This window comes from Danio rerio, chromosome 25, assembly GCF_049306965.1.
Source record: "Danio rerio strain Tuebingen ecotype United States chromosome 25, GRCz12tu, whole genome shotgun sequence".
Taxonomy (NCBI): domain Eukaryota; kingdom Metazoa; phylum Chordata; class Actinopteri; order Cypriniformes; family Danionidae; genus Danio; species Danio rerio.
The window spans coordinates 2,992,668-3,017,500 of NC_133200.1; the positions used below are offsets into that span (position 1 = coordinate 2,992,668).

General features: G+C 32.9%; 2 protein-coding genes across 48 annotated transcripts in view; one reads left to right on the top strand and one right to left on the bottom strand.

Annotated features, from left to right (window-relative positions):
• kcnq1.2 (potassium voltage-gated channel, KQT-like subfamily, member 1.2) overlaps positions 1–15,427 on the bottom strand; it is a 234,843-nt gene extending 219,416 nt beyond the window's left edge. For 25 of the 47 annotated variants that reach the window (XR_012400074.1, XR_012400073.1, XR_012400083.1 and 22 more), the window contains exon 1: positions 15,356–15,427. The gene's annotated coding sequence lies outside the window, so the exon portion shown is untranslated. Of the gene's footprint in view, positions 1–169; positions 402–3,250; positions 3,399–15,355 lie in introns of those variants that run through there. The other 22 variants (XR_012400076.1, XR_012400081.1, XM_073942543.1 and 19 more) reach the window with 3 other exon arrangements.
• mrps35 (mitochondrial ribosomal protein S35) overlaps positions 4,289–24,833 on the top strand; it is a 21,757-nt gene continuing 1,212 nt past the window's right edge. Inside the window, 7 exon segments of the mRNA NM_001031669.1 lie at positions 4,289–4,446; positions 6,756–6,802; positions 8,188–8,355; positions 9,298–9,358; positions 9,468–9,607; positions 13,378–13,487; positions 13,570–13,639. Of these exon segments, the coding sequence (NP_001026839.1) occupies positions 4,302–4,446; positions 6,756–6,802; positions 8,188–8,355; positions 9,298–9,358; positions 9,468–9,607; positions 13,378–13,487; positions 13,570–13,639 (741 nt within the window). The 5' untranslated portion in view covers positions 4,289–4,301.

Below are 24,833 nucleotides of genomic sequence, written 5' to 3' on the forward strand. Positions count from 1 at the left end.
GAGAATGTCAATCAAAGTGTTTCTGCAGACTGTTTATATCAAGTCTGATTATAAAAAATTACAATCAATATATTTTTTACCATTAAAAGCTGCTTATTTTCACAGACTTTTGCATATTAGATACCCATTTCCTTCTTTTTGCACTAAAATGCCTCTGGAATGGACCAACCACATTTTGTTTTCCTCAAACTGAAGGAGTTGGATCACTGATTCTACCAAAGCCTTCATCAGACAGTGAGGACGAGGAGCATTACTGCTCATTAATGAGCTCAGACTTTCCCCTGCAGTGAAACCATGATCATCTCCATCAGCCGATGACCAGCGGACGGACGGACACACAAAGCCACTGGAAAAAGTCTTTGTGAAGGAGAAGGGATGGAAACAGGAGCCGGCGGTCGTGTCTGTCAGTCAGAAAAGAGGAGGTGCTGAGAGATACACTCAATAAATGACTATTGCTGCTTGTTCAAACTACTTATTTCAGAAGAGACGATTCTTAAAGCCTGCATGAACCGGAAGCTGCGACCGCTTTGTTTATATTGCGAGGCAGTTCCTAGAGAAGCTGAATATTAAATGAGAAAGCAGTGGGTGTGGCTTATTGTTATCTACTGCGAGCTGATTGGATGCAATAAATTAGGCAATTCACTCAGAAAGATGGGGAAAATGTTTCAGGAGAGCTTTAACAAACTAACAGACTCCTCCTCCTGCTCACAATTTCTTTTTGTTATCAAGACTGACAGCTGGAGGGGCGTGGTTAAGTATGTTATTCCCGCCCAATATCTCAGTGTCACGATCACCAGCAATCTAGCAATTGCAGACAAATCTGCCACCGATAAGAACTACAAATCCCATCATGCACCTCACACACACCAGTTCCAGTTCTCACCCTGATTGCACGGATTACACAGCTAGAAACTCATTATAGACCAGTGTTTCTCAACCACGTTCCTGGAGGACCACCAGCACTGCATGTTTTAGATGTCTCCTTTGTCTGTCACACCCAGGTCTTTCAGTCTCTGCTAATGAGCTGACGATCTGAATCAGGTGTGTTTGGTTAAGGAGACATGGAAAATGTGCAGAGCTGGTAGTCCTCCAAGAACGTGGTTGAGAATCACTGTAGATTAATAGACTAATAGTTGGACTAATAGACTAATCAGTTGGACTATATAAACAGCACACACACACACACTTGGCTGAGTCTTACTATTGTTACACTACAAAGAGTTTCCTAGTCTAGTCTTTCCGTGTTCCTTGACCCTTGCCTTGTTTATTGTTTTCTGTTGTTTGCTGCCTTTATGGTCTATTTGACTGTGTTGACTACGTTTCTGGATTGCCCTCATGCTTCTGTTTGTACCCAATGACCATTGCCTGTCTGACATCTCCTAATAAAGCTGCACGTGGATCCTCACTCTGCTCTCATCCCATTATAAGTCACACTCAGACAGACCTGATCTGAGAGTTTAACTGAAAACAAACAGGAATTGCATTTGTAAATTTCAATTTTAGATCACAACGACAAACTTTTTTTTCTGACATGCACAGATGAATTGTTCACCACAAAACTAGGGATGTGAGCAAACAAAATCAGCATGATTAGTATTGATTTCATTTGTAATTTAAGGTTGTTTTGGGACAACTTAAATTGTTTTATGTTCAATCTAGTTAGATTGTAAAAGTGGTTAATGTTATTGATTTGCATTGTGACAGCATGAAAAAAATGGGGCTCCATGTACAGCTAGAGTTTTAAAGCCAACGATAAACTTCCGGTGTAAGCTTAACATGACTATTTTCAATTTCACAAGGTTGTTTTTACTGCATCATTGTTCTAATGTAATTGCAACACATTTAGTTAAATAGACTTAAGCATTATTTTAGGTGTTCAAGCGTAAAACGAGATGAAAGTAAGTTAACCACTAACGCCATAAGTAGCAACAGGCTAGCTCAGAATTTTTACTGGGGTAAATTTACTGGGGGAATTATTTTACTGGGGTAAAATAAACTGTCATATTTTAAATACATGGCGGCGGAAATGGACCTTAATGCAGTGCTTCTTGTCCGAACTGTGACCCACTCCATATCGTATATCAAACAGGCAGTAAAGATCACTGATTTTTAAAGAAATCAGATATTAAACGTGACAGTTTTGTAATAGAAAGACAGTTCAGTGGAAGCCCTTGGGCTGCCTGGCTTAAAATTAAAAGTCCGTGTGCATATAGCCCATTTTGTGGATCCCGGTATTTTTTGCATTGTAGACACACTCGCAGACCACCAGTTAAGCTGCGCTTCACAACGCCGACAGACTGAAGCCACTCACGGTCAAAGCATGTCGAGAGGATTTAGTGGACGTAGAGATAAACACACTCGCGCTCATTCATCTGGACACATCACCAGTGCAGCGAATGAAGGAAACACATCACTATTAAATTAATCAGTTAAATAGAACTTTTACATTAAAAAACTGAACATTATTATTATAATTATTTACAGATCACATTGTGTTTGCGTGCATGTACATACTGTATGTGTATGAATGTATTTGTAGCCTACATATATGCATGTCTGTGTTATATCCATGCTTTTTGGTGAATATTGTAAATTATAAAGTACATTAACGTTTTTTTTCCATTTAAATAATATCAGAATTTCTTCATTTTATATACGGTTATATTATTTTAAAAATATATATTACTTTCGTGTGCGTTCTATTTGATTGATTTTTTTATTAAGTGTGATCAATTTTATGGTCTCAGTTAACACAATGTATATATGTAGTCCTCAGCATTTATTCATCTTGATTAATAAATATAAATACCTAATATAATAAAATGTGAAACGTTAGCTTTGATAATGCTAATGCAAAAATGACTTTAAAAATATTGTTTGTAAGCTGTCAAAGTGTTGTTTATTGTAAAACGTTCTGATTAAAAAACAATACCATACATCGCATGCATAGTTTGTGAATATAAACACGCTCACTCGTTTTCAGTTTCGAACAGAAGGACACAACGTTTGGTGAATAAATCATAATTCATCTGTCGGCATTAATATTCACAGTATCCACATGCATTGTCTCTTAAAATAATTAATAATCATTTTAATACTGTATTTACCTCGACATAACACAATACACACGCAATTTCTAACTGTACAATGTAAAACATGTCTAGTTTTTAGTCACATACTGTACATATCGATAAGAAAATGTCATGTAATTCGCTTTGTAATCAACAAAGTTAACTTAAATCAACAGTACCTCTCTAGCAGGGCTCCATTGAGACTCTTTCTGTCTCTCGTCAGTTTTCCTTCATCATCATTATTGTTGTTATCTTTAGTAATTGCTGTAATTGCAGTCATGAGGAGCTGCGCTTTACTGTCTGTGGTGCGGAGTGACTGAAACACATGTGGAGACGCTGAGCGCGCGCACACCTGATGCGCGTCATCGGCGTCTGTCAATGCACGTTCACGAACGACACTGTTGAAATCTCTCTCTTCTTTGAGAATAATCAACAGGAATGGTACAAAAATATACAACAAAGGTATAAACGCTAGTAAAATTAGAAAACTAGAGAGCAGAAAAAAACAAATAGAAACAAAAAAAAAAGAAATAAAATGCCAATATTAAAGGTACCTCAAAATGCTGTATATTATAGAATATAGACTATATATTAGCTAAAAGATGCACATAGAGTTGTCTATTTTACAGCTTTAACATTGCTGGGGGTAGAAATTGTGTCCAAGTAGCTTAATATTTCTAATATTTACAAAAAAAAAAAAAAAAAAAACTGATGGCTTTACAGACAAAAATTTGCACTTTTGTGTAAAAACATTTTTCTAGTAAATTGAATATCATAGATTTATTAGATTTTTCTTGTTGAAATGTCTGTTTCACGTGTAATGCTTAAAATATTTACTCCGTAATAAAAATTGTTTTGCAAATATATATTTTTTTGTTTGTCTCTTGCCACATGAGCGAAAAAAAACTAGTTTAAACCATTAAAATCATTAAAAAGCTAATTTCAATTTAACGTGATGCTCATTTGGTCTATTAATTTAATATAAAGTTTAAGAACTTTTTTTATTATATCGTTTTTAGTCTTCACAATTTGCTTCTAATCTCTCAAGACTACATTAAAAAGCTATTTGAAATCAAAAGCACAAACATTGCTTAGTTTGTGTTGTGATGTTTACCGAATATCACTTAAAGTGGTGCACTGACAGAAGCGTTTGCGCTCTAGTCATATTTATAGCTTCGCTTTGTATGCGTTCATCCCGGCTTCCGTAGTCACGCTGCAGGTTTTGCCATCATGGCTGCGTCCGTCAGTCACCCTGCGCTGTCCTCCTTTCACAAAATAAGCTGCAATATTACGGGAATATCAGGTTTAATTTCTTTCAGCAGGAGGATTTCAGTCTCCTCCGTCCTCCCAACAAGCGCCGTGGCCGCAAAAAGAGGTAAAGAGCGCACAGTCTGTTATTTAATATACTTACAAGATTAAAGACAGCGACAGAAATATGGAAGTTAATGTTGTTGTTATTACGATATGTAACAGTCAGCGTGGTATTATTAACGATTAATATTAACATTAAATAGCAATACTGTAATGGCACTAATATTACACAATATTTGTAAATTATTGTATATCAATTTATAATTATATATATATATATATATATATATATATATATATATATATATATATATTAAAAAAATAAATATATTAACATGGCAGACGACTAACAAATGAATAAATTACTTGATGTACAGTATGTTTCTAAAAATAAATATTATTGTATATTGTATCATACATTGTTTCATTTATAAATAATACAATACAATTAAAAACACCAAGTAAATGATCACAAATTAAATAAGATTGTTTGTGTTAATACGTAATTAAAAAAATTACAATTTGTCCTGGAGTCACTTTGTTAATGTCCTTAAGAGATTTTATTTTATAAAAAAGCCTTCAAGAATCATTAAAAGCAGGACAGACCAGTAGAATGTGTTTTACACATTAAGGGGAGTTGGGCAGTACAAACATTGAGTGGGGTCTTCACCTTTAAGCCAAAAGCCATGGGTTAATATTGTATGTCCAATACGACATCTGATAAAAATCTCATGGTCAAATCTAGTCTTAAAATGTCTTCAAAATCTGAGATTTCAGGTTGAATTTCATACAACTTATTGTTGTCCAATGCATCCCACTCCACCTGTTACTTATTTAAAATGTAAACGATGATAATAGGTCTCATTTATGAAGGAGGAATTTGGTATTTGTTCACCACTTGTTTCAAAGAGTCCTCAGCAGCCGGCTCATTTCCTGAAAGCACATGCAGGGCTCGAAATGAACTTTTTTACTTGGTAGCACCGGTGCTCCCAACTTCAAAAATTTAGGAGCACCAGAAAAAATTTAGGAGCACCCACCAAAAATGATTGAGCACCGCTGCAAATTGTATTTTAAGGGATTTTTTGTATTTTAAAACAACATCAATTAGGACTAACAAAAACCAGAAACAACTATCTAACTAATGCTGTGATGACATTGATATTTGTGTGCAATAATTCCAAAATGAATGTCTAATAATTATAAAATATTAATAATGATGAAAATGACAATAATAGTAATGAATTACATTTCTCATTATCATGCTGCCTTGAATGTGCTTGAATGCAAGTTATCCGCTATAAAAAGTCATATGTATAGTTATATGTATATGTATAGTTTTTTTTGCAAACTATACAAATAATTGTATAGTTTGCATCAAACAAAAATGAAGCATTGCAGTGAGAAATATTGATTTTGTACTGCTGTTTATATATGCATGTCAGTTTCATAAATAATATTTCTGCTACAAAACAAACAAAAGATTATAATAAATCATTAAATTCAAGGCTGAAAGCTGCAAAACAGTCATCAGTAACTAAATAAAAAGAAATTATAATATACACCTCAAGAAAGAATAGACAAAAGAAAGTAAGTAAAGTCTCACTTCTATCACTCTTTAAAAGATTTGGTTTCAGTTTGTGTCAATTTAAAGGTTCAGTCTGAGCTGATCTTCATTTTTCTGTGTTAGTGGAAAAGCTGGCGAGTCAGCCGACCCAATTTATGAACAGGATTCTTGCGATGACCACCGGCGCAATACCGATGTTTGTTATGAGCCGCAGTTTCAGTGTAAACTTAGTAAAGGCGAGCTTCTTTGGCGATGATATGTACAGTATTAGATTTGACTTTTAGCGGACATTTGGGCTGAACACGCAGTGAATGCAACACATCGAGATTCGGGCGCTTTCTCTGAAAAGCACGTACTCGATGGATCTCAGCTGGCGGATCAATATTCACCACGTCATGATCGCTCTCATCTGCGCCTCAACTTTACGTTTTTGTTCTTTTGTTGGACATTTTCTATATACTCCAAAGCTAAAAGTAAAGCACGGACTTCAGCTGTAATGTTTTTATTTGTTTCTAGAAAAAAAAATAACAGTATGTTTGTATGCATACATGTGTTTATTGCTGTCTAGAAAAATAAACAAAATGTATGTATTTGTTTTTAGAGAGAAAAAATAATAACTATGTGTGTGTGTATATATATATATATATATATATATATATATATATATATATATATATATATATATATATATATATATATATATATATATATAATTATTTTTTATTTTATTTATTTAAATTTTTACTACAACTATATGATATGTTGTTGTCTTTTAGTATATTATTTTTTTTTCCAATTTTTATTCACAGATGCTGCAGGAAAAGGTGTTCGGGGTCAGATGAAACCACGGAGACAGGTAAATTTTTGCATCATTATATGATTTGAGTGTGTTTGTGTCCGAGTTATTCATATTAGTGCTGCACAATATATCATTTCAGCATTGATATCGCAATGTGCATATCCGCAATAGTCACATCGCAAGATATGCAATGTTGAGACTGAGTTATAGTTGACAGTAAGGCTGTGCTATTTGGAAAATATCTAAGTGCAATGTTTTTTGTTTGTTTTTTTTGACAGAAATTGCGATTTTGATTTGATTTGCGATTTAATTTAGTAGTCATGCTTTAGCTCAATATTCTGTATCGCAGCTTCTAACTGTGTTAGTTAAAAAAAAGGACTGAAAAGATATCAACCTGCCTAAACATTTATTCAAATTTATTATTTAAATATTCAGAAATGAGACACTCGTTTTTCTCTAAACACAAATAAAATGACTTTATCTTTCTGTAAACATGCTGAACTCAAATAAGGGAGATAGTGTAGCTTATTATAAAGCAAGAAATAATAATTATGAAAATAAAGGAACACTCAGCAAACGAACATGGCTGAAACAACGCTGAAGTTGTACTTTGCTGTTGCTTGCTACTAGATTGAGTGTCACTGGCAATACTTTCAGACAGTCATCACTCAATTGTGCTTAGTTAGTTAGTAAGACTACAACATACAGACAGCAGTCACGCATATGCTCTGGGCAGGGAAATTTAATTTAATAATACAAATATATTTCATATCGCAGCCTCTCGCGATTAGCTAATCACAGCATTTCAAATCGCGATTGCGATTCGATTAATTGCACATCCCTAGTTGACAAAGCTAAAGAACACGTGATTTGTAGAGTCACTGCTAAGTTAAACCAAAATAGAGTGAAGGTTTATCATTTGCATGTGTTTTTAAGGCTTGTGACTGAGCAGTTCGAGAGCGTTTTAAACATTTGGGCACAAAATATGATGCAACAAAATTAATTGTATTTATTTATACAGAATTTAGACAGAAGAATTTTTGTCTTCTAGTCCAAATATCTACATTTCAAAGCAAAAACAAGAGTATTTACTTACCCTAATGACAGATCATTTTGCTTGTGTTAAGGAAAACCTCTTATTCTTCCTTCTGAAGGTGAAAATAATACAGTATTTGTACTTGATTAAGAATTTTTCCAATATTTGGACTAGAAAGGAGACAATGCAAATAAGAGAAGCCTTTTTTTGCATTGTTATTACTGTACCTGAATAATGTTAGACTCCCCAGAAGACTGCCAAATAACGCTATTCATCTAAATCTGGATTCATATCATAATCTTTTAATTGCAGAAAAATTAATTATCGAAATATCAGATTTTTCTAATATCACGCAGCTCTAATTCATGTAAGATCTTTGATAATAAATCATATATTTGTCACTCAGGCTGGTGAGCCCCGGACGGAGCGGATGGCTGTGGATCAGGACTGGACTGCGGTTTATCCCACCGCAGCATCATTTAAACCCTCTGCCGTTCCTCTGCCAGTGCGGATGGGCTATCCCGTCAACAGAGGGGTCCCGCCGGCTAAACATGGCAACCTGGAGCTGATCAAGGTGAGCAAGTCTTCAGCTGCATGATGCTGACATTGTGATATATATTGAAATATATACAGTTGAGGGCCAAATTGTTAATGATATTTAATGGAGCAAGGGAAATTTACAGTTTTTCCTATAATATTTGTTCTTCTGGAGAAAGTCTTTTGTTTTTTTGGCAAGAACAAAAAAAAAACAGTTTTAAAGCCATTTTAAGGTCAATATTATTAGCCCCCTTAAGCAATATTTGTTTTGGATATTCTCCAGAACAGGGGTCACCAACCTTTTGGAAACTGAGAGCTACTTCTTGGGTATCGTTTAATGTGAAGGGCTACCAGTTTGATACACACTTCCTGAAAACAAATTTGCTCAATTTACTTTTAATTATATGTTATTAATAATTAATGATAGTCATCTATGTGAAGACACTGATTATGTTAATGATTTCTCACAATAGTTGTCAACAATGATTGGATAAATATCAACCAATGCAAGTGTGATTTAAAAAGAATAGCTAAAAAAATATTAGTTGCAGCTTACTGGTATGTGGTGCTATGGTAAGCTAATTTTATAACAGGTCCACGGGCAACTCATGTGATCCTCCAGCCCACGGGCACCATGTTGGTGACCCCTGCTCCAGAACAAACCACTGTTATACAATGAATTGTCTAGTTACCCTAACTTTACCCTAATTAACCTAGTTAAGCCTTTAAATGTCACTTTAAGCTGAATAAAAGCATCTTGAAGAATATCTAGTCTAATATTATGTGCAGCAAAGATAAAATAAATTAATTATTAGAAATTAGGTATTAAAACTATTATGATTAGAAATGTGTTGAAGAAATCTGCTCTCCGTTAAACAGAAATTGGGGGTAAAAATATACAGGAGGCTAATAATTCAGACTTCAACTGTATGCATTAAATCATGTTTTATTAATTGCGTGCTGATGAATGTTTTTTCAGATTCCCAATTTTTTGCACTTAACCCCGGCGGCCATTAAGAAGCACTGTGAGGCGCTGAAACGTGAGCGTTTTTTTTTTTTTTTTGCTATAAAATGGATTCTTCCGGTTTTAAATATTGAATGTTCTAATGAGTTCAATGTTTGTGAATATTATCTGTTGTGTTTGTCCAGCGTTCCTCACTGAGTGGCCGTCTGCGCTGGACTCGGATGAGAAGTGCACGGAGCATTTCCCAATACAAGTGCAGAGTAAGGATTTCGTATCCTCTGGACTGTCACTGAGAAACCCAGACGCAAGGATAGTGACGCTGAAAGTATGTATTTCAGTTTTTTTTGTTATATATAATTTTTTTGCACATATTTTAGGTCAAAGTTGAGAGGCAGTGCACTGAATTTGTGATTTCTATACATCTTGAATACAATTAAAGTGCTTCAGGAGTAATGACATTTCTGAAATATGATGAAATTTTAATAGGTTTAATCCAGTCATTGAAAATGTGGGAGTTTTATTGTTTTTTTATGAAATATTTGGGATTTTTGTTTGTCATTTTCTGTAGTTTTCCTTTAGAAAACTGCCATTTTAATACACTGTATTTTTATATTGTGCTGTTTTGATGCCTATTGTTATGGTTAGGCTAATTTTCAGCTCCAAATTTTAAGTTCTGTCATCATTTTTTGTTATAATTTATGACTAAAATTGTGTGTTCATAAACCTGCTACTTAGGGTTAAGGTTAGGGCTATAGCTAGGTCTAATTGTACCACAAAATGAAGTTCTGCTTTAAGAAAATTAAGCCGTTTATCTGTCAGATTCAATAAATAATCAAATTTAATTGCGCTTGAGCAAACAATGGCAATACTGCTTATAAACAAAATTATGTGTTCATAAAACATGCAACTAAGGGTTAGGTTAAATTTATGGCAATTGTTGGGCATTTCATTGTAAGATTCAATAGATAATCAAACTCATTTGTGCTTGAGCAAATAACAGAAACATTGTTGCATGAACAAAATCATGCGTTCTTAAAACATGCTACTTAGGGTTAAGGTTAGGGCTATGGCTAGGTCAAATTATACCCCAAAAATAAGTTATGCTTCAAGAATTCAATTAATTAAATTTAATTGCACCTGATTAAACAATGGGAATACTGCTTATAAACAAAGTTATGCGTTTATAAAACATGCGACTTAGGATAAGATTAAATTTTAACCCAAAAATAAGAAAAGTTCTCTTTTAAGAGAATTAAGCCTATTTGAACACCATGTCAGTTGTTAGGGATTTCATTGAGAGATTCAATAAATAATCAAACTAATTTGTGCTTGAGCAAACAAGAGAAACGTTGTTTATAAACAAATTGATGCGTTCATAAAACATGCCACTTAGGGTTCAGGTTAGGGCTATGGCAAGGTCAAATTCTACTTAAAAAATAAGTTCTGCTTCAAGCAAATTAAGCCGTTTTTGTGAGAGATACAATAATTAGTCTAATTTAATTGTACTCGAACAAACAGTGGGAATTTTGTTTGCAAACAAATCATATTCATAAACCATGTTATTTTAAAGACATGCAGGATCATTTCAGCAAAACCTCAATGCCTTTAATACACTCTCTTTATTTATAATCTGAAATGTGTTATTTATCATAAATCTCTCACCATCTGCCTGAAAAAAATAGATTAGGACTGCCAATGTGGGAATCTGCATCTGATGTTAATCCCGCTGGATTAGGGCTAGAAGTGAAGGGGATCAAAGGGCAGATTTACGGGATGAGTCTCCGGGTGGGACGGGGTCTTTTTCTGGACTGAAATGGCCAGAAAACCCCAGATATGGTTGATTTTGCATTGTTTTTCCTTCGATCTGTTATTTAAAGAGAGCTTAGTGACATCACTGGGGGGTGAGTATGATCTCATTGGTCGACCCGGAGGGGGATTTAAAGGTTCTGCAGAATTGTTAGTTCATTTTGAGGGTTTGTTGTTTTGGAAGAATAAAGATTTATCAGAATGTGTGTGTGTGTGTGTGTGTGTGTGTGTGTGTGTGTGTGTGTGTGTGTGTGTGTGTGTGTGTGTATGACTGGAGGAAGGCCTGTTGAAGTGGTGCTGATTGTCTGAGAAATGACGAAGATTTTGGATTAAGTGTCCTTTGATGAATTTAAAGGGATAGTTCACTCCAAGATGTTGGTGACTTTCTTAGGATTTCATTAAAGGGATAGTTAACAAAAATATTAATATTTCCTATAAATTTTTCCTTAATCCAAGATGTAGGAGACTTTTATTTCCCTTAGTAGAACTTTAAAGAATTTATTGGTATTGTATAATGCAAGTCAATGCTTACCCATTTTTGAGATTACAAATTAAGACATACAAACAAGTCCAAATCAATCCCTATGGCTCCTGATGATACACTCAGAGGTCTTGAAAAGCAAAACAATCATCTATGCAAGAAATTAAACATTATTTACAATAATATTAGCTTTAAATCACAGCCTTCAAAACAGGCCATTGACCTTCATTCTATTAATCTAAAAATCTTCTTTAATGTTCTACTGAAGAAAAATACATCTTGGATAGAGTAAACTAACAGGAAATTATTGGGTGTACTATCCATTGACATGCTAGGAAACCTTGCCCGTACATGGTATCCCTTTATTGTATGTTTGATTTCCCTTTATTATTTCATTTATTTTAATATCCCTTTATTTTATGTGCTATTATGGATCATGCTCATCAGGATTCTTTCCATTGTATTATTGAAAGTCTCTGTCTGTTTTAACAGGTTTGTGTGATGATGGCAAAATATTTTAATTTATATAATTTTGAGTTTAAAAATGTATATATATTATTTACACATTTATTAACTATATGTACACACTTAATAATAATATTTTGCTGAGTGTGTTTTTTGTGCTTGTTTAATAAACAAAATAAATAAACAAAATAAAAATGAATAAATAAAATAATCTAAATAAAAATAAATAAATAAAAATACAATAAACAAATAAAATAACAAAATACAAAATACAAAATAATAAAAAAAATAAATAAATAATTGTAAATAAAATTCTAATTATATAAATTTAGGGGTGGGGGGTTAGGAGTAGGCTAAATGCTAAATTCATGCTTTTAAGACTAGTATACTTTTATACACTACATTTACATGCTAGAAAACCTTGTCTATATATGGTATGCCTTTATTTTGTTTAATTTCCCTTTATTATTGAACTACTTTAATATTCCTTTATGTTTTGTGTTATTATGTATCATGCTCATCAGGATTCTTTCCATTTTATTTGTGAAAGTCTCTTTATTCTTTAGTCATAGGTTTGTGTTGACAAAAAAATGTAATCAATAATTTCAGGCTTGACATTTTATATAAATATTTATACATTTTTGTGCTTTTTTTTGTGCTGGTTTAGGCCTGTTATTGATAAATAAATATTACTTCAACTCTACCAGTAGGTGGCGACAATTCTTAATGAGCGAGTCATTGAATCATTCTTTCAAATGATTCGTTTAAATGACAATTATAAATAAATCAAGTGGTTGCTTTATAAACGGATCATCAATTCATTGACTCAAATGATTCATTAAAAAAAAAAACAGATCCAACACAAATCCATACAGGGATATTTTTAGCTCAATATAGTCTTTGCACGCATCTAAGGTCAAAAACACTAACACATTTTCTCATAAATTACATGTATATCTGTATTATTTATGGCATTTAGAGAGTTATTATTTTCTGTCTGGCCTAAGATGAACCTAATAAATGCAAAAAAAAATAAATAAATAAATTAAATTAAACTATTATTAAATTATTAGTAAATTAAACAGAAGGAAAAGAAAAGAATCATAAACCCATTGCAGCATCAGCTATTTTCTCTGTCTGAAATGGTCTCTGTAATCCCTCCCTCTCCAACAGTCTACTCTACTGTGTTTGATCAGAAATAAAACTCATTAACATATCTGATGTTATCAGCTCTTCCTCAGCATGCATTTGGGCTACAAATACTACTAATGCAGTGTGTTTTACCATGTCAGTGTTGGCGTAAATAACTAATAAAGCTTCTGACTGTGTTTTATCATCTGCAGGTGAAGCACTCCAGCCTAAATCTGGACGATCACGCCAGAAAGAAGATGATCAAACTGGCTGAAAAGCGCTACTGTAAAGAAACAGACACACTAACCATCACCACAGACAGGTCAGAGATGTGGAGATTTAGATTTCAGCTTTTGCCAAATCACTGCATCTGTTTAAATGCATGTTTATTGTGTGTGTTTTAGTTGCCCGCTGAGACAGCAGAATTATGATTACGCCATGTACCTGCTGACCGTCCTCTACCACGAGTCCTGGGTGAGTTTTACATCCATCAACACACGCTGAAATAAGATTATTATTTGAGTTTTAATTACAGGTCGGTTCATCGTTTACAGACTATATCTGATCTATATATATATTAGATGTTTTATTTTGTTATTAGTGCAAAAGCAGTGTAGTATTAGTTATAAAATAAAGTCGATTTGCTAATGTTGTTTGAACTTCTGTCTGGAATATGATGACTAAATGGTGGAAGTGGATCTGTTTTGTTCTCCGTTCTCGAGTGTTTGATGTCTCATGAATATTGGACAGCTCTATTGTACTGAATGTTTCAGAGGGTCCTGCTGTTTCTCTGAGCGAGACCCACATCAAACTGCAGCATGAGTAAAGGACAAACCATCCATGACCCTGCAGCTTTCGTTTCCACTGCCCTGCCTTTAGATTAATGCTGTCAAATGATAAAACGTGGTTATTCGCATCCAAAGTAAAAGTGTGTGTGCTAACATAATGTGCGTGTGTGTTCACTCACTGTGTATAAATAAGTCAAACATACATAAAATAAAAAAACCAAAATATGTACATGCAATTATTTATATATAATTTGTATTATAAATTGCAAGTATTTAATTTGTAAATTTAAATAAACGTTCTCAAATATATACGTGTGTGTACTGTGCATGTTCACTTTGCATACACACACACAGGTATATATTTGAGAATGTTTATTACACAAACATTTCTTTCACTGAAACCAAATTCTGTTTAAACCCTCTTATAATATTACATATTGTGCATTTTTTTAAAAATGTTGGATGTTTAAATTAATATAGCAAATTGGAAAATGGTCAGAAAATATCGAAAAATATAAGCAACCACTGTGTAAATCGATTGTAAAATCTTATTCACCGATTTTAAAAATTAATATAAATAAATAAATAAATTACATATTTACATTTATATATTTATATATAATTTCTATTAGATGTAAACATTAAACTTATAAATATAAATAAACATTTTCAAATATATACTCAAACATTTAAAAATATATCTGACCAATGTGTAATTCAATTGTAAAATTGTATACACAGGTTAAAAAATAAAAATAAATACATTTATTAATTAAATATAAATAAATAAAAAAATTCAATAAATAAAAATATAAAAACAAATAAATAAAAAAATAAAAAATATTAATAAAATGTAAATAAATGATAAAACATAAATTAATTAATTAAATAAAAAATTTGTAAATAAATAAATAATAAAAATATATAAATAAAAATAAACAAATAAATAAATATAAATAAAAATAAAGAATTAAAAAAATAAGTTAAATAAAAATATAATATTAAATTTAAATAAACAAATAAATAAAAAAATAATAAAATAGATAAAATTAATAAACTAATAAAATAAAATAAATTAATGAATGAATGAAAAATTGCATATAAATAAAATAAAAATAATAAAAATAAATAAATAATAAAAAAAAAATATATATATATATTTTTTTTTTTAAGTGGGAGGGGTAGGTTAAATGCAAAATTAATGCTTTTAAGACAAGTATACTTTGAACTATGTAAATATATTTACTGTTGAAGTATATTTCGCAAATTAGCAAATATGGGTAGCTGTAGGCATGTAAATGTATTAGGAATAAAGTTGTCACATTTTTAAAATTCATACAGACATAAACAAAATAAATCACTCCCAAAAATACTTAATTACTAGTTCAGTTTAAATCCTTACCTTGATTTTGAGCCAAATGTTTAGTGGTGAAACCAGAGCAATCCATTGAACGTCTCCCAACAAACATCACTCAATTAGCCTCCTGATTATCCACCTGATGTTTCAGCTGCTTACATGATTGACAGCTGTCTCGACCAATGAGCATCTTGACAGTGGAAACAGTGGCTGAATAGAAGCGTCTGATTGGCCGACAGTGAGATTCCATTGGAAAAAGCTCCTGCAGAATCTCATTACAGCACGATGAAATGAGTCATAAATAATTCACGTTATATTTGTCCTCTGGAGCCGTCTCCACTTACCCCTGAGCTCACGATCAAAGTTGTGTAATTGACAGCCAATGTAATGTGACAGTGTCTTTTGTGAATTAAGTGAGACTTGAAAAAGTGATTAGTAACCTTTGAGTATCGCATGATTCACCTCATTAGCACAACAGAGGGTGAATTAGCAGGCGCTCCTCGATAAAACACAGATTAAGCTGTAATTTATACACTTGAACTTCTCAGAGTCTGCAAACTGAAGGCCTGGGACACAGATGAGCCGCTCTCTGTCTGTTTGACTGCCATAAAGCACATTCCTAAAAGGACAGTTCACTTGGAAAATGAAAACCATCATCATTTACACACTGTTAGCATGATTTAGCATGTTATTAGCATAATAATTGACATTGATAACAGGATTTAACATTGTTAATATTATTTAGCATGTTGCTAACATGTTTAACCATGCTATTAGCAGGTTTTTGCATGTCACATGCATGCTTTATTAGGTTGTTTAATCATGATGCTAACATGGTTTAGCATATTTTTGCTAGCAATTTGTTTGCATGGTTACCATGTTCACAGGAATTAGCACATTTTTAACATCCTAATGTGTTATTAACATGAATGAGCATGCTGTTAACATGATTTAGCATGTTCCCTGCTAAATAAAAACAGCTTAAACTAGCCTAAGCTGGTTTGCTGGTTTTAGCTGGTGGACCAGCCTGGTTTTAGAGAGGTTTTGACCATTCCAGGCTTGTTTCCAGCCATTTCCAACCTGGTCTTAGCTGGTCAGGCTGGGAGACCAGGCTGGAAATGACCAAAACCCTTCTAAAACCAGGTTGGTCCACCAGCTTAAACCAGCAAACCAGCTTAGGCTGGTTTAAGCTGTTTTTTCCAAAGGGTTGCTAACATGATTTAACATTAACATTATTTAGCATGTTGCTAAACATGTTTTTATGTCATTAGCATACTTTATATGCTTTACCATTATGCGAATATAGTTTAGCATTTGATTTATCGAGTTGTTAGCATGATGTTTACATGATTTAACACATTGCTAACCTGTTTTAAAATGATGTTGCTAACATGATGTTAACATGATTTAGCCATTTGCTAGTATATTAGCATGATGTAATATTGTTTACATTTTGTTAAGATTTAATATTGTTAACATTATTTAGCATATTGCTAACACATTTAATGTTGCTAGCAGGTTTATTTTGCATGTCGCTAGCATGATTTAGCACACTGATAATACTGTTAGAATGATTTAGTACATTGCTAATGTAAATTAGCATTTTTTTGGATAGCTGTTAAGGATTGCTAGTGTTAGTGCTAGTGCTAGCTTAAATACTGTATGTATAAAAGTTGTGATTCACTCAATAAAAAATTTTTAGTTCAGATCAGTTTGAAAAGACATAGCTGCGCAAGTCAGAAGTGTCTAAAGGTCTGTTCAGAGTTTGCTGGTTACAGCTACAAAACTCTCAGAGGAGATGCGTTTAAAAATATTTTATTTGCCCATTAAGTAGCACATTAGCGAGAATTAACTTCTTTATAGATTGTTTATATGGTTCACCAAGAAGCTAACATGAGCATTTGTTGCTAGGATAATTTAGCAAGTGTTTTAGCATGCTTAACCATGTTCTCATGATTTAACACATTGCCAACAAGTTTTAAGATCTTACTAGCATATTTATGACGCTAACATTGCTATCGTGATTTTACAGTCAATAGCATGACTGATAATGTTACTAGGATGCTTTAGTACATTTTTAGCATACAATTATCACAGTAGATCAGCATGTTAGCTATCTGGGGCCAACATCATTAGTCGGCGCTCTTCGCTAAAACACAGATTAAGCTGTAATGTATACACTTGAACTCCTAGTGGGCAAACTAAAGGCTACGTAACTGCAGTACAACATGTCTTTGTGGAGTGAAATCCGCAACCTTTCGCATTCAGACGAGGTCGACAATACAAACGTATCAGGTATCAATACTCGACGTTTCTAAAATATGATAAAACTCTCAAAATCGAGCATGATTTAACAAATTGCTAGCTTGATTTAACATAATGCTTACATGATTAAGCATGTTACTAGCAGATTAGCGTAATTCAGATCAGTTCGAAAAGACATAGCTGTGCAAATCAGAAGTGTCTAAAGGTTTGATCAGAGTTTGCTGGTTGTAGCTTGAAAACTCTCGGAGGAGATGCATTTTAAAATATTTTATTAGTCCATTAAGTAGCACATTAGCAAGAATTAACTTCTTTTTAGATTGTTTATATGGTTCACCAGGAAGCTAACATGATTTAGCATTTGTTGCTAGGATGATTTAGCAAGTGTTTCAGCATGATTTATCATGTTCTGATGATTTAACACATTGCTAACATGTTTTAAGATATTAGTATATTGTTAGTATGATTTAATGTTACTAGCATATTTTATGATGCTAACCTCGCTAACGTGATTTTACAGTCAACAGCATGATTTAGCAGATTGATAACGTTGCTAGAGTGCTTTAGTACATTTTTAGCATTCAATTATCACAGTAGATCAGCATGTTAGCTATGTCGAGCCAGCATCATTAGCTGGCGCTCTTCGCTAAAACACAGATTAAGCTGTAATGTATACGCTTGAACTTCTCCGAGTGGGCAAACTGAAGGCTTCAGACGCAGGTGAGCTGCATTAAAACACGTCTTTGAGGAGCGAAAAACGTGACCTTTCGGATTCAGACGAGGTCGACAACACAAACGTATCAGGTGTCATTACTCGCCGTTCCTAAAACACCACAACAAACGCTGGAGATGTGTGCTTTTTCCCATCATGCTCTGCAGCAGCGGGTTTGTATGTCTGTGCTCTTAGACTCAGTCCAGCTTTGTTTGCTGTCCTGCTTGGGAAGTGTAACGATGTCCGCTGGCCTTTCGCTAACACAATAGCCTGCACAGTGGTGCTGCTAGCTTCAGGACGGGGTCTCTAGTGACGTCGACTGGGAACGGGACGCCACAAAGCACACGATTGTTCAGGGCGATTGTATCTCCAAGACCTGATTTAGCTGCCAATAACCCATTCAAACTGTGTTCACGTTGACTAGAAGAGCTTGTGGAATTAATGTGGCCTGGATGGATTTCAAGAGGTTAAATATGAGCATTTTTAACCTATGTCTACATTGCCTAAAGGCATAAAAAAGCGTGTGTGTGTGTGTGTGTGTAAAATGTGATGTAATATATAAAAAATATTAATGTATAAAAAAAATTGGGAAAAAAAGAAATATAAATGTTAAAATAAAATGTATATTAAATAAATTTTGAATAGTTTAGATATCTAAAATATATAAATATTAATATTCCTAAAAATAGGCAAAGAAACAAATGTAATGCTCAAATAAAATATATAAATCTATTTTAAAATTTAATATAAATACATTTTGAATAATTTAGATATTTAAAAAAATAAATCTATAAAATATAAATATTTTAAAATCTTACATATTGATACAATTTGGCATTAATTAGGTATCTAAAATCTAAAATATTAATGTATCTAAAAATATGAAAAGAAAAAATATAATGCTAAAATAAAATATATAAAAATATTTTAAAATCTAATATAAATTATATAAAGTTGGAATAATTTAGATCGAAATTAAATATATACATTTTAATATACCTAAATAAAGAAAGGCAAAGAAAGAAATATATTGTTAAAATAAATAAAGATATTTTAAAATCCATAAATATTATGCATCTAAAATTGGGAAAGAAAACTAATAATACTAAGATAAAATATAGGAATACATTTTTAAAATCTAATATATATTAAATAAACTTGGAATCATTTAGATATCTAAATATATAAGTATCAATATACCTAATATAGGCAAAGAAAGAAATATAATGCTTAAATAAAATATATAAATCTAATATATGTTAAAAGAATTTGGAATAATTTATATATACAAAAATATAAATAATAATACACCTAAAAACAATTGGCGAAGAAAGAAATATAATGCTAAATTAAATATATAAAAATCTATAGTAAAAAAAAAAAAATATATATATATATATATATATATATATATATATATATATATATAAATGGGAATAATTTAAACATCTAAAATATAAATAAATATTAAGTTATTAATATAATATTAAGTATTATTATTATTATAATAATATACTTTATATAAAAAACTTTATATAAAAGTTAAGAAAGAAATTTAATGTTAAAATAAAATATAAAATATATTTTTAAAATGTAATATAAATTAAAGACTTTTGGAGTAATTTAGATATCTAAAAAATATATAAATACTAAATGTATTTTAAAAAGTGGGAAAAAATTAATTTAATACAAAAATTTTATATATAAATATTTAATACAATTGAATAGTTTAGATATCTAGAAAAATATATAAATACTAATGTATCTAAAATAATTGTGAGAGAAAGAAATATAATGCTAAAATAAAATATATAAATATAATGCTAAAATAAAATATAATATGTTAAATAAAATGGGAATAGTTTAGATTCCTAATAATTTTTATATATTTAAAAAATAAGCAAAGAAAGAAATATAATGCTAAATTAAATATATAAATATATATAAAAATATCAAGTTTGCCCTAAAACAATGAACATTCATTCTAGTCTTAGGAAACTTTGAACTTTATTGATCCTCTATTAGTTGTCGATCTTTTATTAATGGTTCAAATGTAACTAAAATGAATAGTTAGATATAAATAAGTAACTAAAGCTAAATAAATAAAAAAATCTAATCTTTTTTATACAAAAAAAACTTTCATTAAAATATTTTGAATAACAAAAATGCAAATATAAATAAATATAAATAAACTATTTTGGCTAAATGTATAAAAACCAACATCTCTTTATTGTTTGTTTGTTTCAAACAATATAATTTTACTTGTATTTAAAATATTTTCAAAAATGTTTCGTTAAACATTTTTACACAAAATTACCAAAAAATGTGTTTTATAGAAATGTAGTTTTAAAATCTTATTAATCAAAAATATTTGCCTATTTATTTATTTTATAGTTATAGTATCCATACAGAGGACTGAAAGATTTTCAGATCAGATGGTAAAAGAGTCTCACTATACTGTCTCAAAACTAAAATCTGATGCAATTTAATATCAAGCAAAGATTTGGCGGATCAGTTAAACCACCAGCACAGTTTGTGGCCTTAAAAAAAAAGCAAAGCATTGAGCGTCTCCACATCTTCAGTCCTCAATTATACTCCCATTCTCTCAAGCAAAAGGCCAATCTCATCAATTAGTCGCAAACCATTTGATTTGCCTCTTCGGCTAAATTGAATCATTTGGGCCAACAGTCGTAATCAAATCCTCAAAGTCCGACCAAACCACCTTCATCTCCATAGAAACCAGCCAATCCATCAGTCGCTCCCTAAGTAGTGCCCTGCGGCCGCAAATGAAGGGAAGGAATGGAGTGTTGTTGGAATAGGGATGGCTTTGGAGGGCAAGGCTTGTATTGATAGTCATTAGTCTGGAGCACCTGCACTGCGAGAGGGTTATCAGCCCCGCGGCTCCAGCACAAAGACGTTTTTGTCATCGAAGAATTGGGAAAATTCAGACTTGGGGAAAAGAGGGATTCTGGGAGATCTCATTAAACATGAGCTGTGCTTTACATTCTGGCAATCGTTCAAGTGAATCAATGTTTTGGTTTAGCTAATGTATATTTCCTCACTGCCAAGTCAAGCACAATTAAGGCAACTCTTATGAACATTAAACTTTTGTTCTCTGAAATATTAAAAAGTTCATATTCAGAAGATATTAGTGTTCAAACTTTGCTTCCTCCAGTATGGATCAAGGATTTCTATGAAACACAGGCTCACATTAGCGTATGTTTATTGGGAAGCCACAAAAACTTTCTTAAAGGGCACATAGTTTACCCCTTTTTTATGATTTAATATTAATATTATGGTTCTGAGTGTGCCAGTTTAGGTTCAGTTCAACACACAGTTCAGATGTTTTTATTATAATGTGTTAAAAATAGTGCTGTCATTCGATTAAAAAAAATTAACTAATTAATCGCACCTTTTTTTAAAAATGAATCGCGATTAATCGCATTTAAAATACTGAAACTTGTAATTTTGGCTATTTAAATGTGAAATTAATGTAAACGCAAGATAAAAGATATTTTAATTTAAAATAGTATTGTTTAATAGAATTTTTGTTTAACTTGTAACACAGATTTCTTCATGTAAACAACATACCCACAATAAACCATCAAGATCCTAGCTTGACAGCCATATTTATTACAGAAATTAAAACACAGGCATGTTAATGACATTTTAAATTTCAAAACAATCAATGCCAATAAAGAAAACATTGATTTCCATGTGGGATTCTAAGTGGACTGCAAAAAATGCCAAAATACAGGAATTGCAGATATGGAAAATGAAAAATTATAAAAATAAACTGTAGAATACAAACTGTTGCACTCATTGTAAAGTTGTATTGCTGTGAGTTGAGAACATTAATTATAGAGTAGAAACAATTTTGCTCAATCCTCCTTTACATTCATCCAGTTGCTAAGACTAGGAGTATCCCGCAAGTGCACAGAGACTCCCAAATGCCCGCAAATGAATGATAATTTCTTGCAAACCGGTCGTTAAATACATTGCACACCCCTCTCGCCCCTACTCGGATACGTCGCTCACTCCACCCCTGACACCCCTCAACGGGCCTGACAAATACACACACACAACGCGCTGCAGACGTTTTGGCCCCAACGGCGTTCCATACTGGAGCGACTCCCGTCAGATTCAACACGCATGATCACGTTCATCAAATCTGCTTAAACTAAGCGTCCTAAAGTATTACTGTATTTCACAAGGATTCTGACACAACAACGCGAAGCATACGCTTTCGTTGCATTTAATGAGGAAACACGCTAAACTTGGAGGCTCATGCTGAAGGGCAGAGTAATGCCCTGTCTTTGACAGCTCGCGACTTCATCAGACGTTCTGAGTACATTTACATAAGACACCAATACTCCGATTTTAATATGATTAAGATTATACTCTCATTAAAATTCTACCATGTAGCCTAAGCAGCGATTTTATTACCTTAAAGGAACACAGAGTCACGAAATGTGGAGGATTTTCTTTCTGTTCGCCATGCGGTATCAACTTACAACAGAAGTCCAAAGTTAAAAATAAAACACCCGAAATTGCATGAAACTCTGGAGAGCCTGGTGATGCAACTAATTGTTTTATACTGAAACTTGCCTTCAGAAAGTGCTTCCTTGGTCTTATCCACATTTATTGCATGTTGAACACACGTCCACCACAACAGGAAGTAAAAAAACCTGAACTGCGTTAATTGTGTTAATTTTTTTTAACGCGTTAATTATTTAAAATTAATCGCATGCGTTAACGCACTAATTTTGACAGTGCTAGTTAAAAAGTGTCATGTTGGGGGGGTTTACACAGTTTGCTGTTTTAGGGGCGTGTTGCTTCACATGAAAATTAGTTTCGGCTTCCCGCCCGACGTAACAAGGGGGCGGAGCCAAGAGCTCCCACGCTCTGTGTTTGCAACGGACAGGCAGACAGAGAGAAGCTAAGCTAAGCTAAGATCAGCATTCAGCCGTACATGTACGACTCGGACACAGACCAAGCAGAAAGTACACAATCATTTGTGTCTTTGTATAGTCTCTGTGTACAAATGCCGAGCTTGTACATCGAGACTGATAACCACACACACTGAATTAACTTTGACTGAGGCACCGAATGCGCCGCGACACGGCACACCAGACACTCTCAGTGACGCGGCAGAAACATTAAGTGTCCTGAATCGTCGCGCCACACATTCCAGAACTCCAAATACAAGCCTCCACCAGGGCAAACACAACAGCGCCGCGGCCGCCGATTCAAAGCTCTGCCGTGTGCACTCTGACAGAAACCCACGCCCAGAACTCACGCAAAAGGTACAAGCAGTAATTCTGATTAGAGCAGTAATGTGGAGAATATTGATCTTGTGTTGAGCCCAATGAGCCTTACATCTAAAAATAGAGCACGGGTGTTCCTTTAGCGATATCGCTTTGACTCACATGTTGAAAATGGTGGACGTGCAACAAGAAACTAAATACTGAATAATCAATACTGGTGGGCGGGGGGACCGCACTCCTACGTAAAGTTGCGGTCGGTCTGAAAACCGCTCCAATTGGTCCACCGTTTTTATGTTGTTAAATTGAAAAAATAGACTGGGTGTGTTTATATCAGCCCGATATGACGGTCTATACACTATACTTACACACGTCTCTCCAAAAAGCTTGAAAAGTAGATTTTTTTACCATAGGTGCCTTTAAAAACATACATTCGTCCGCAGTTTGCAGGTAAACTGAACACTAGGGGGCAGTATGACGGCAAAAACTTTGTTTCTTTTCACACTAATGATATTTACAGGGACATATTATGGACGAATACTAATTTTTTAATGCAATTCTTTGCACAACATCAAATAAATACCACAATACTACTTAGCGATCTCAAGACATACCCAAATGTTTTACAAAATTCGCAAAAAAATTGTAAACAGCACCCTCTAGTGGATTTGTCACCTGAAATGTACAATGAAATGTACCTTAATTAATGTATTTAAAACTCACAAAAATGTAAACAGCGCCTTCTAGTGGATTTGTCATATGAAATGTACAACAATCTGCATGGTTTCCTCTACATTCATTCTTCTATGACGGAGCGCCACGGCAAAATTGATCCCGCCATGGCTACATTAAAGCTTTTCATTTAAAACATTCAGTCGTGTTTTTTTTTTGTTTTTTTTTTTTGTTTTGTTTTTTTGGTGATAGTCGCACAAAAATGTATTAAAAAGTTGGTGAAATACAAAAGCGTGAACTTTTTTGTAACCGTAGTAGTTCTGTGCGTCATTTGTTTAACCCTTTAAGGTTACGTGCTGACTGGCTGACTGATACGTTATGTCGCTGTAGCTTACTATGGCGAGGGAGGCGAGCGCGAGTATTTACTATGCTCCATCAGTCTGTCTGTTACTAATTTGTTGTAAACAAAAAAATGCCATTGGTTAATTTTAAAAAGGGGAGGGGCTACTGAATATACCCCGCCCCACCTTTATGTTTCAATACAAATTAAAGTGTATTTCAATCACTTAAAGTTTGTTGCTTGTGTATTACTGTGTTTTTTTTTTCTATTTTA